At 39.6% G+C, this 12,827-nt stretch overlaps 1 protein-coding gene across 15 annotated transcripts in view; it reads left to right on the top strand.

The window, feature by feature from the left end:
- The window catches only part of LOC100749771 (neurobeachin), a 418,748-nt gene that overhangs the window by 178,403 nt on the left and 227,518 nt on the right, over positions 1 to 12,827 (top strand). For 10 of the 15 annotated variants that reach the window (XM_024369156.2, XM_024369157.2, XM_024369147.2 and 7 more), the window contains exon 1: positions 2,779 to 2,982. The exons of 1 other annotated variant lie outside the window; for it this stretch is intronic. In XM_024369156.2, the coding sequence (XP_024224924.1) occupies positions 2,779 to 2,982 (204 nt within the window). Of the gene's footprint in view, positions 1 to 6; positions 2,983 to 12,827 lie in introns of those variants that run through there. 4 more of the 15 variants (XM_024369154.2, XM_024369153.2, XM_024369149.2 and 1 more) reach the window with 1 other exon arrangement.

The following is a 12,827-nucleotide window of genomic DNA, read 5'->3' as shown; positions in this document are numbered from 1 at the left end:
GAGCCCGCCGATATACCGTGCCTCTGTCGCTAGCTTTGCTCGCCTACGTGCACGCTTTTCTCGTTATATCGTGATTACTGCGTGTCGCGTTGACCCAGTTAAAGCGCGCGTATGGTTGGTATCGCGGTTGCCTCTCAACGCGTGTGCGTTTCCGCGAAGAATTTCTAGAAAATTATTATCCGAAAAAACAATATCATCATTTAACTCATTTTCCTGATGCAGCGGAAAGAACAGTAGTCGAAGAGTGACTTTGCGTAAGGCGTTTAGCCGAGACTGACGCGGACAGTTGTCGCGTAAGTTTGTCGTGCTCGATCGGCGACCGGTGGAGAACGAGAAACACGAGTGGCTCGTGCACCAGAGGGAAGCGAACGCGAGGGCCATCGGCGCAGCGACATACCAAAGAATTCTCCTCGAGCCACTCTTACCCACATGGTCTGTGTTTTGCTTCACCACCCTCCTCGTCACTCCTACGTGGCTCCCTCTCTACTATTCACACGAGCGAGACTAGCTCGCGTGTGACAAGGACACGCGAACATCACCTGGTCTCCTTCGTTGAGAGAGAGATTGTTGATTGGTCCTGCGGTGTGTATATTTTTCGAGTGCACGAGCCTCATTAAAGGCTGCAGGTGCCTCGAAGTGTGCTGCTGGCACTTCGTTCTACCCACGGGCTAGTGTTATACGTATCGATGACTGTACGAAGTTGCCTTCGTTATATATGAAACGCGTATATCGATGTAGTCACGCTGGAATTATCGAAAACATTGCGCTCCCGGTATCGCCGCGGTAATCGGTTGCTACTATCATCGATAGGACCCTTCAAACGTCGACGTTTGGATCATAAACACTCATCGTGTTTGTAACGCTCGATTATTACGCGAAGGTACCAAGATCTATTGGTTACGTTTAGCCCGCACGTTTCCAACATCGAAAGTGCATCATAGACGAAGCTGGACCAAGAAAGTAGCACATTGTCAACGAGGCTACTAGTTTCTGATCGTGGTGGATAGTTCACGGGAAACTTACTGGTATGTTGGTGTCACAGTTGTAGGTGATTGATAATAGAGGAGAGTTTAGAACAGGACAACGAAGGGTAGAATAGAACAGCAGGATACAGGGGACGTTGATGCGGATACAACAGCATTTCCATTCCCCGGTGGACTAATCTGTTCCGCGTCTCAGAGGAAACGGTAATCGATACGATGGATACGTTCATGATAATAGGTATCTGCTTCCTGTGCTACGAGATGTGTCACTTGATCAGACGTCACGCCATACCGCAAACACCGGAGCCTCGCCGCTTGAACCAAGCCTCTACAACACGATCCCCAATATTCTCGATTTCCCGCAGGTTGCAGAATCGTCCAGGTGAGCACCAGCATTAAGTCTCAGGATGATCCTTGTCTGTATCTCCTTTCCTTTTACCAAACTCATTATTCGCGTGTGTCACTTGGAAGGAACAGCAACGCGTGAGATAAAAGTAGTGGAAAATCTTGAAGAAAGCGCTTAAAATTCAAGAAACAGCGACAACAATCGTAACCTACCTCTTGTTAGAGGTTCGAAGTTATTTAAATAAATTCTTGACATTCGGATGGTGGGATATCCTAAACGAACCACTTACAGGAGAAGATTCTGAATCAAAGCAAGAAACATCCCTAACGATTTCAAGTTACGGCCAGTTGTCAGAGAAAATTTAAACAAATTCTCGTGGTTCATATACACGGACATTTACACGGTTCAAGATGGTCGCGTGATCTTAATAAAGCGCAGAGCATTTGTCACGCCCGAACTGTGACGGGTCGTCGTGATCTTGGAGAACGGGGCTAATCCGAACCGAAGGACGGAGCGGAATTCGCGCTCCCCTGACAAATGTACTTGGACATGATGGAGCGCATTCCGCGTTCAATCGATAGAGAGACGACATAAACGTGCGACGATCGTTCTCTGACTCCGTTTATCGCGATCAATGAGATTCCGATCAATCGAACCGAAGAAACCTTAGTGTCAGCTATCTGTTTGAAGGATCGAAACTCTGTGTGCGGGGTGTCGAATTGCTTGTTAAAATGCGTGCTTGCGCGGAGTCGAATGAAACCTTTGAACGGCGTGGACAACGGGAATTCTCTTATTGCGAGTATTTCTCGAACTGACAGAATCCGGATATACCTTCCACGAGAAACAAATTTCATTGGTTTACCGTCGAACGGATATTGTGGAAGGTGGAAGAATTTCGGTTGAGTCACTGAGAACTCGCGATTTCACTGCCTGTCTTCGAGGAGTAAACTCGGAGAAACAACTTCCTTTACGCTAGAACGGGTACTGCTTGGTTCAAGCCGATTATATGAAGATGCAGCACACGTCAACGATCCGTGAAAACATAAGGAATCAGAACCAGAGTTTGGGAAATACGGAATCGAAAATGTTCTACGTTTAGTCGGTTCCGTACTGCGCTGACTTCAAATAGTCGTTTGTTATCGAACGTTTCGATATTGATTGGAAGTTATCAACGATAATGTTAATGTGATCGATTGATCTGTTGAGGATTTCAGAAAATGACAGATTAATTCGGTTGTATGAAGTTGTATCGATGGTATATACGTATGTCTATAGTTCTGAGTGTATCAGTTACATATTAAGAGGAGAATAATTGTTGAAAGATATTCTACTGATTGGAGTTTGAAGAGGAGTAAGAGGTTGGAACGTGCTCGTTGACGAGCGGCTGTTGATCAAGTTCAGGTTGAACGAAGAAGACACGTCAGACAGAATCACGAAAATTGAAGAGAGATGGACTCGTTAGAGCGACTGATAAGCTCCGGATCGCACCAGCCAGCCCTGACGGCCGCCACGAGGTCGCAAAACGCCTTCGTGCAGGCCAACCTTTGTTCCGTGATCGGCCGGAAGGGTCGTCACTTGACTGGCACGTTTTGCTTAACGGGAGACACGATGGAGGGCATAATACAGTGTCTGGTGTTCCTGAAAGCATTCTCGGTAAGAGGATCTATTGTTTCTCTAGTTTCTCCGTTGTTTAGCGTTGTTTGAATCTTCGTGTAGAAGTAAGATAGTTTTCTACTTGATAGCTTTAAAAATTCAGATGTTAAGTCATTGTTTATGTAATTAAAAATTCGAATTTTGTTTATTGGAATTTTGATAATAAGTGTTTTAGATTCGACAGACTATAGTTTGCAATTATTGTGTGTTGAAAATATAATAGATATTAATTATTATTATCGGGAACTACACTGAATATTTTGTGGACTTTTAATCATTAAAGCCCTATAAACAGTATAGGGTTATAAACAATATTCTACATTCTGTCTGTCAAGAAACTAAAGACAATATTTCAGTCGATTTACATCTTGACAAAAGTCTCCTGTTCGTATAAAATGCGGCAGAGAATGTCAAAAAGTCGAGAAGTCCTTGGAAAGTTTCTGTGATGCGAATAGCTCGGCTTGTTCGAAAGAAAAGGATGTCGATGTGCAGGCAACGTTTGCGGAATACCGAATACTGATACTCCAGAAAGCTAGCTGTCTATTTAACGAGCGTACATGCAGACAAGGAACAATGTCGAAATTGTTTAACCGGATATTCGAGAGACGTCTGCTTGGAGAGAGAGAGAGAGAGAGAGAGAGAGAGAGAGAGAGAGGGAGAGGGAGAGAAAGAGCATATACGAGTGAAAGCAATAATGACAGCAATACATGCCGCAAACGCGCAGCTGATACACGTATACTACTGCTCAGAAGTATATGGATGTATAGTTGTTTATTTTTAACGCAATTTGAATTAATTAAAAGTTATTCGAAGTCAAAAACTTCCAACATTTATGCAAACAGTGATATTTGAATAACAATATACACAATGGCTACGATAAGTATTAGTACACCATTGAATTTATCATATCGTTTGCATACTAACTAATTATAGGTTCAAATAAAGTGGCTCCAGAAAATGTTTATCATTGAAAACGTTTATATATGTATTGTATGTGTTGTATAAAACAGTTTGAAATTTCATTATCACTATAACGAAAGATGACTGACCTGACTGTATTAGTGAAAATTGAATCTAATCTAAAAGTGTATATAGGAGTTTATACATATGGAAATATTGGCTAAAATTTTTGTACTCTCACTGGTACTTGGTACTTAGTTATTAGTAACGGTATATGATTTATGTTATATATGTATATGTATATGTACTTTAATTCGAAGAGAGTTTTCAATACTTTGCTACTGGAAAGTAGGATTAAAGTTTGGTTCGTTCAAAGAGGCTTTAGTTTGTATCTCTGTTTTAACAGGATTTGTATCTGTTTCATACAGTAGGATATTATTGCTTTCCTGAATTGGTTGACACTCCTCTTTCATTTTATAAAATTTACTCACTTTAATTACATCCTTGTGATTTTCAAAATTTTATTAGATTTGATGTTATTTTTGCTAGTATCCCGTTGGTCGAGTGTTTTTTTATATCTTATACGATTTAGCATTTATTACCTAATCTTTAATAATTTTGGGAATCAATACAGAAAGATGGACGGTATCTAAGCCTATCATAATATTGTACATGGTCCTGAAAAAGGACACAGCAAATACTACATTATACACTATACATTCCAAACTCGACTTTGAATGCGTTCCAAATTGAACTTCAAAAATCTGCAAGGCACCGTACCAAAACCTCTTCTCTCTGCAGAAGCAGACTTTCAAAATTGCTGCTCGAAGTCTCATAACAGCGTTCAGTGACTTCCAATATGTAATCGTGCTCCTTATTTTCAAACACTACTACCAAACTCAAGCGTATCGCACTAGGATGCACATAACATCACGCTCGGCCGGTTAAATTCAATCGAAACAGCACCCGGTCTGAACGAACCCCAAAAACGTCCTCGATCTAATACACCCTCAAAGGATGCCTTGATGCACTGTTTCGCACGGAACGTGTGCACACATTCGCCGACAAAAGCGAATCCTCTTCTTCGTACTCTACAAAGATCGACCGGACTTTTCGTTTGCGAGACACTTCAATCTCCTGCCCTTTGAAGGTCTTCCCTCCCAGCGTTTCATATCTCGAAACGACTTACCTCTACTTGCTTCTTACGCGAGGGTAATGTACGGGTGAGCTTCTTTTCGTTGGCAAAACCAATTGTCCCCGAAATGGAGACAAATCGAACCTCGAGAACTCGCGATTGATATCCACGAAAAACGCATCGTTTTCCTATCGTCAACGTGCAAACCACTGGAACAAATCGCCGACGTCAAATCGTCGATAATGAGAATTCGGTGGCGCACAGAATTATTCGGGAAAGTCGTGGGAACGACGTTCGATAGGGATAAAGGTGATCCAGGGTGAAAAGAGAAGAACCTGGGCACTAGCGATGGAATTAAACCATTCGCACGCATTTACTTCGTATCTCCTGCAGATAGTCATGTAGATGATAGTCGTGTCTCATTATTAGACTGGGAATTTTTATGCATTTGAAATGTATGAAATATTCACATGGAACAAATTCCTATCTCGATTCCAGTTTTTTAGTTATATTCATAAAACCATGAAATCGCATGAAGATTCGCGGTCTACTCGTTACACCGCTAATGAAATTTCAAAGTGATTTATATAATACGTATAATATATGCGTAAACATTATGCTACATGTTCCAATATTTTCATAAGCCACTGTATAATTTTCATTTTTCCAACAGCTCCTCGATTGAAGAGGTGAAACATAAATTCTTACGAGTAGTAATCAAATCTTCCAAAGTGGAACTTTCGTACTAGACTTGAATTTGTGAGTACATATTGAACTTGATCCCATTCCAGTGTTTCCGTTTCTCTACGAAAGAAATTTTCTATTTGCGCTTCCTGTCTCCGATCCCAGAACCAACTGGGTCAAAGAATTTTAATCGCTTCGCCCCGATGCAAATTGCGCGCGATCTTTTGCGCGGAATAATTCTCGACCGAAAGCTAGCCGAACTAATTTCATCGGATAACAGGCCAGAACCAGGCTTCTCCTGGGAATCCCTGGTACCGGAAACCGCGCACCGATTCTCGCGTTCTTTCGTTTGCGCTCGCGGCAATTATTTTCGCTCGCGATAAACGGTTGAAGCACTCGCGGGTGAATAGATTTGCAGTTAATTGCTCGATAGTATTTTTGTTAAATTTGAATGTTGTTTGTCGAATTCGTTGGCTTGTATAATGAACAACGAATGAAGAACCAATCCGAATGACGAAGAGAATTAACTGTTGGTTAAGTTAAGTGATTTTGTCGAATTTATAATGTTATTTCTTAGTACTTTCTAGAAAAGGTAGATTTTATGGTTCATAATTAACATATCGTTGACCGACTAAAAGCATACCCATTTTTGTACACAGATCAATTTAATTATTGAAGTATAGAATTGTGGAAATTGTCATTATAACGGTAATGGATAATGTGTGTTAAATGATCTAGAAATTTAATTTTATTATAACGTGTGCCATACGTTAATTTTTGCATAGCATAGTCAGTCATGTATTAGAAATCTAAATTTTGTTAAAGATTCATTGCCACTTAGTTGATTTTTGGAAAGTATCACTGTCTAATATTACCGTTTAGTTAAATTACTGATTAATTATCTACTCATTATAAATTATGTATTATTATATAGTCATTATAAATTTAAGTGCATTAGTTTATAGATATTTTATAGTCCTTAGAAATGCATTTAATATTCTATATTTTTACTATTAACCAGTTGTAATTTTACCTATAATCAACGGCCGTATCTATATCACGAATGGTTTAATTGGAGTCGATAGTGATTATTACTTGGATATATTACGAATGAAAATTAGATATCGATCATCAGTCAACGTCACAATAATATCCACATAAATTTCGAGGATTGTAATGTTGCCAATATTATTCTCCGTTAATTTTCTAAATTGTTTGATTTCGATCGAACAGTGATGATTATATATACGCGCGAATCTATAATTCTATATTTTGTGTAGTCAACGATAATATAAATTTAAATAATTTTATTAAATTTCGAAACAAAATAAAAAATGTTATATGTTAAAATATTCTTCATCATAATCAAAAATTCATCTGATCTATACTTGGGATCTTAAGGTGGAAACTATGTCTTTGTGGAAACAGGAATGTTCAATGGAAGCTTGAAATATGGATATTACAGCTGAGAAGTTTTTAGCGTTAAGTCAAACATATCATAGCAAATTTCTCTTAAAAGGCTGACACGGACGAAAGAGACGTAGAGAGGGACACGATTTTTAAACACTTTCTTCGACCCTCTGGTTCTAACTCGTTAACTTTTCGATTCTCACTTTGCAACGCTTTAAAGTCTGATTGCACACTTCTTGGCTTTTTCACTGATTTTCATTACTTTACTGTGCAACTATGATAAATATATATGTTGGTCCTTCAAAATTACACGTTACTTCTTGGTTGACGTTATTCACTATATCTTTCCTAGATGGTCGTTGCAATAAATATGAAAGAATATACACATGAATATTGAACTGTTTCGTATAATTAATTATAGTGTAACACATGTAAGTTACTGATTACCCGTTATACATATAAGGGCGTGTAATCGGATGCAAGTGAACAAGAAATAATTCTTTATGCAAAAATAAATTTTTGTGAAATAAATTGTGTGAAATAAATTTTTTCGCTTGATTCTGCGCAATTTCTATCGAAGGAACTCGATGTACTTGATGAGCAAGAATACACTACGTATCAAGACGTATGATGCGAATGAGAAAACATCTCAAAATGACGATAGTCGTGAAACGCATTTGATTTGTATCAACTACTGATAGATATTTTAATTCACATAACCGATACTATATGTAGAAAATTAACTCAATTAATCTGATATCAAATTAACAATCCTATATCTATAATTCCGGAAACACTCGACTAGGATCGCTAAATAATAAAAATAAAGAACCCTCTAAGAATCTATTCGATCTTCGCTCTTCTGTTTCTGAAAAACCTAATCTCAAAGTTCCATTTATCACGAGACCTGACTTACGACGGTGAAGCTTCCACGGAAGAATCTCCGGTGTTTTCATCGAGGGCCTTTAAACATATAGCCGCGGTACATGTATTTTGTAGTCTATCCATGAGCGACGTCGTTGACGATGGTCGCGTTCCTCCTCGGTCGAGTGGCTGGCATTCTTCGTTTCCTCCGCGCGGCCGTGACGAAGGGTGCGACGAAGGTGACGATAACATCTCGACGAGAGGAGGCTGCCTATGAATTTTTATCCGTTCTGGCCGTAGGCTACGGCCGGCTGAAACGAACGAATCGCGATGGCCTATCAAGAAAAAACCACTTACCCCGGCGAGCTCGTTTGACGATCAAAGTTATTGGCGTGGTGACGTAACGAGGGTCGGATGCGAGTCTCAATGGAGGTTTGAGATGATGCAGCGAAAGTCGAACCTGTATTTTGATAGCAAAACATTTTGTGTTGGGGAATAATTAACGCGTATATAATCGATGACATTATTAAGTTTTTATGTTAAAATGAAAGCTGAGGGAAAATTAACACACAAAGAGGACAATAAGATTCGTACACAATAATTTACTAACTAATAATGTTACTAAATCGATAAGTTACAAATTAATAATTTGTAAAATTCGATTTATTTTGTTACTAAACTTGTTACTGTTACGTCAAAGAATGATTGCTTGTAATTTGCGATTTGCAATAACATTAGTCAACTGTACAAGAACGTCCTAATCTTTAGCGTTAAATTTCATGTACATTCATACACAGTATCATCTCCTCGTGGATATTTATTACTACGTAGTTTTATGAAAAAATTTTGAAAAACTTTATGAACGTAACTTTGCTTATTTATGGAGAGTTTGTCGATAATTATGGATCGCCGATAATCCAGAACGCACTAAATGCATTAAATTACATCCGATCGTAGACTTTCCAAACGAGTATCTCTCGTCAATCAAGGAAGTCCGCCCGCAATATTGAGTTATGAAGTTTCCACCGAACCGAAGTTCTAATATCGTAAAGTAAATTTTTCTTGAAATCCTTCCGTCGCTGCTCTTGTCCTCTCTCTCTCTCTCTCTCTCTCTCTCTCTCTCTCTCTCTCTCATCACTCTGTTACGTGCAAGTTCGTATTAATAAAGTTCCCGTTAAAGGGTCGACTGCAGGTGGTTTCGTGGTTTAACGTCGAAGGGGTATTAACGTTCATCTGGATGCAAGATGGATGAATTGTGAGATGGTTTTTGAAATACCGACGTCTGCGAATTTTTTTCGAATTTTGCCGTTATGCTTATGCAATTATTTTCTAGAGACGACATTATCTTCTACACGATTATAGGAAACGTAATAACATGACGGTCATCCTATTCCCTCAATTTTCTCCTTAATAAAGTTTGAATTGGAAACCGGATTAGGCGAAACGGAATTAAGGGAAACAATCGTGGAACTTCCACGTAAACCTCCGCGGAGATAAAGCGTATCCCCCCGTGCGGGTATCAAGAAATAATTCACACGGCTATTATCGAACGACAGCGTAGCCCGCTTTTCCGCAGGAAAATCGAATCACTCACGGGAAAATCCCCAGTTTCGCATGCTCGCTCGTTGTTTATTTAAAATTTTGAGCCGCTCGAAAATATACGGCCCATCCTATCGAGCGTCCCTTCAAAATCGCGGTCGACTACCCTCGTCCCACCCCTTCCACCTATTTACATTTGGAAAATCAAATTCGCGTTTCATGGAAATTTAATCATCCGATATCGCGGATTACTACGCGTGACAACGCAAGCATATCCGTGCTAAAGGGATAGCGACGATGATGTTACCGTTCGGGTTGATCGCACGTGGATTGATTCTCGTTTTGGGGATGTTATAAAGGACTCTGCATTTTAATGACAATTTTTTTGTTTACTCGAAGTTTGCCATATATTTTGAGGATTTTTAGGATGGATACATTTTTCCCTCATTTGTAATTAATTTTAATCTCAAGTATGGAATGTGCCTTTTCGTTATTTGCGCTAAATTTCTGTTTTGTATTTCTCGATTTTTGTTAAAACGGTAGCTTGAGGATCTTATAACAGACGTTTACCAAAGAAGATAAAAGTCAAATGTTTCAGTGCACATATATGAACTTAAGTGGTTTTTAAATAGTCGAAAGTTTAAGAAATAATGGGCAGGAAGAGTGATAAGTTGGATCTCTAATGGGGCGAAGAGAAGCGATAGAAAATTCTCTTTAGCAAATGAGGATTATCTCCTTTCTCTATTCTTTGTAAAAAATAGAGATTCGTCATAGGTCATATTTTATGACGTATTGTTGAACTACAACAGCGACTAAAAGTTTGGAAACGTCCCAATTCCACCTGGACATCATATTTCAAGATCTCACAGTATCACTCAAAAATTAATCAAAATCACACCCAATCTCCAATTTCCAGCTCGCAAATTGCTTCAACTTCACCCTAGTACGTACCCTCATAAATTCACGAACTCATAAATCGAACGAAAGAAAGAGGACCACAACGAAGCTCCTACAAGATGAAAATCTCTCTGGTCCGACGATCGAAGAACGTTAATTACCTGATCGCGAGGGTAACTCTGTGAGGTGTCCGTTCAAGATAATTAAAGGAGTCTGCCTTTGTAGCACTCTAGCGGTCTCGCGGTCGGCTCTTTCTTTGAGGAGGGGATAGAACCACTGCCGGTGACGAAACTTCACCGATATTTTAGCCTCTTCGAGAGCAAGGGAGACAGGGGAGATAGTCTACTACTATCCCGTGGCCCCCTACTATACGGCCAAAGAGACGTTATTTCCCGATTCCGGTCGGATGTGCGCATCTGCGACAGCCGTTCGTGTCTCCGAGAGAATACGCTCTCGTGTCTTCGAGGCTTAACCTCGTTCCAGGTGTTCCGCTAGTCTATCTTGCTCCCTGTTACTTCCTCTGTCTCCCTGTCTTGCATGCTCGTATCCTCTGCGGGGCGTTCTCGTAATAATAGATTTATATGCATAGCTTTCCGCGAACGGTACAGGTGGTTCCGTACCTACAGCACCTCGTGCGTGCAAACCGTTTTACGAGTTCGCTAATGCAGCAGTGTAATAATTGTAATTTAAATGGCGACTCGCTTGCGTGTCACGAGGAAATTCTATCGTATTTTTATGTATTCATCGGCTCGGCGCTCTCAAACGAAATTTGATTATCGTAGAAATCACGTAATTCGTAGCTCGGTGTGTCGGCTGTCATAAATGTTGCGATTTAGAGGAGTCTTAGTTGGGAGTTTTGTTGGAACGTTAAAAGGAGACGCGTGTGCAATAGCTATGAAAAGTATTGGCACATCATTGTACGTATTATAGCATTCGCACTATATTTATTGTAGGAAAAATTTATGAACGGAGGAGAATGAAAATTGAATCAAGGTTTCCAATACCGGAGACTAATGAAACCATTTGAAATCATCCGCCACTGTATTTTGACGTAACACGCCAGGAATGAAACTGAGATTCGAGTCCTTGGCACCCAAGAGTGACGAAAAGCAAATTTTCTAGCTCAGTGACCTATATGATTTTCTCATCATAGGTATGACGGAGGGTTTATGCATTGTTAGAAAACTCCAGTCTTCTAGATGAATAGGTTTATGAGTTTATACGGACTATAATCGGCTTTTTGAAAATCCCCTTGCTACTCCGGAAAAAATTCCTAATTAAATGCAATAATTACAAGTTGTCTTTTCTGAAAACAGAGTATCCCAAACCAATGAGTTTAGTAGCTCTAGTGTTAAAATGAATACAAGTAAAGAGTGAAGACGAATAGGGACAATAAGAAATAAATAATATTTTTCACAAATTTCTAGAAAGAGTTACTTTCCAACTACAGTGCCATCGGTAATACGCTGGAGCACTGTCGTCTCGTTGAAAAGAGGAAAGCTTATCGCGAGAAGCTTAAACCGTCTCAAGTCCGGGAAAGCTTCGGCTAAAGAGGAAGAAAATATCTGGCTGGTTGGTAACTTTGATATTTTGTAAATATCGTGATTACTGAAACGTTTTTCGCGTGACTAGTCCCAACCTCTACTTACACGTAATTGATCGAGACCTTTCGCTGTTGAAGTCTTTTTATGGATTACGTGTCGAGCGTACCGATGACTCGATTCGAACTGGTATCCTCGGCCAGCAGTGGATAGAGCCAACTCACGAAGAAATATACGCGGGTTCGATAGCCTGTTCGATATTCAATATATAATTTAATAACGTAGCTGTATATAGGTCAAACGTTCTTTCTCTAACTTCTTTCCTTCTCTGCCCTTGCATTCCCTGACTTTCGTGTATCACGTATCTTGTCCGAATGTCGGAAACCGTGTGTGCTCGATAAACCGAATATTCCACGGTGTATTTGTTGAGGATGGTAAGAGGAGAATTTGATCGAACGATTTGAATCCCAGCCGTGTTAACTTCTTTGTGTGTGCCCGGGATTAATAAAACGATGGCTGTTCGGATCACGATCTGTGTCACTGTGTCCACTATGATGGATTTGTGGTCTATTTGTGCTGCGTTTCGAAATTTTTTTCTCGCTTCTTCTGTATTCTGGAATGTTGCTCTTCACTGCAATTCTTGTAAATTCTTCAAGTTTTTAAACATTCAATTTATTTAATTTTCAAATTTTGTAATTTTGAAATGTTACATTTTTATTGACCTTCCTCCAAATCTTCAATCGTGTTCTATTAGCAAAGCGTCCCTGTTATTTCCGGTCATACATCGTCGTACGTTGTTCGTTATCGCTTAGTCCGTATATCGTTTGTTTGCTATAACTCTTTAACAATGCTTCCAGTGACATTTATTTGTATTT

The sequence above is a fragment of the Bombus impatiens genome, unplaced genomic scaffold, assembly GCF_000188095.3.
Source record: "Bombus impatiens unplaced genomic scaffold, BIMP_2.2 scf_0543, whole genome shotgun sequence".
Lineage (NCBI taxonomy): Eukaryota > Metazoa > Arthropoda > Insecta > Hymenoptera > Apidae > Bombus > Bombus impatiens.
The sequence above is the reverse complement of the archived record's forward strand: the minus strand, read 5'-3'. Positions and strand labels throughout refer to the sequence as shown.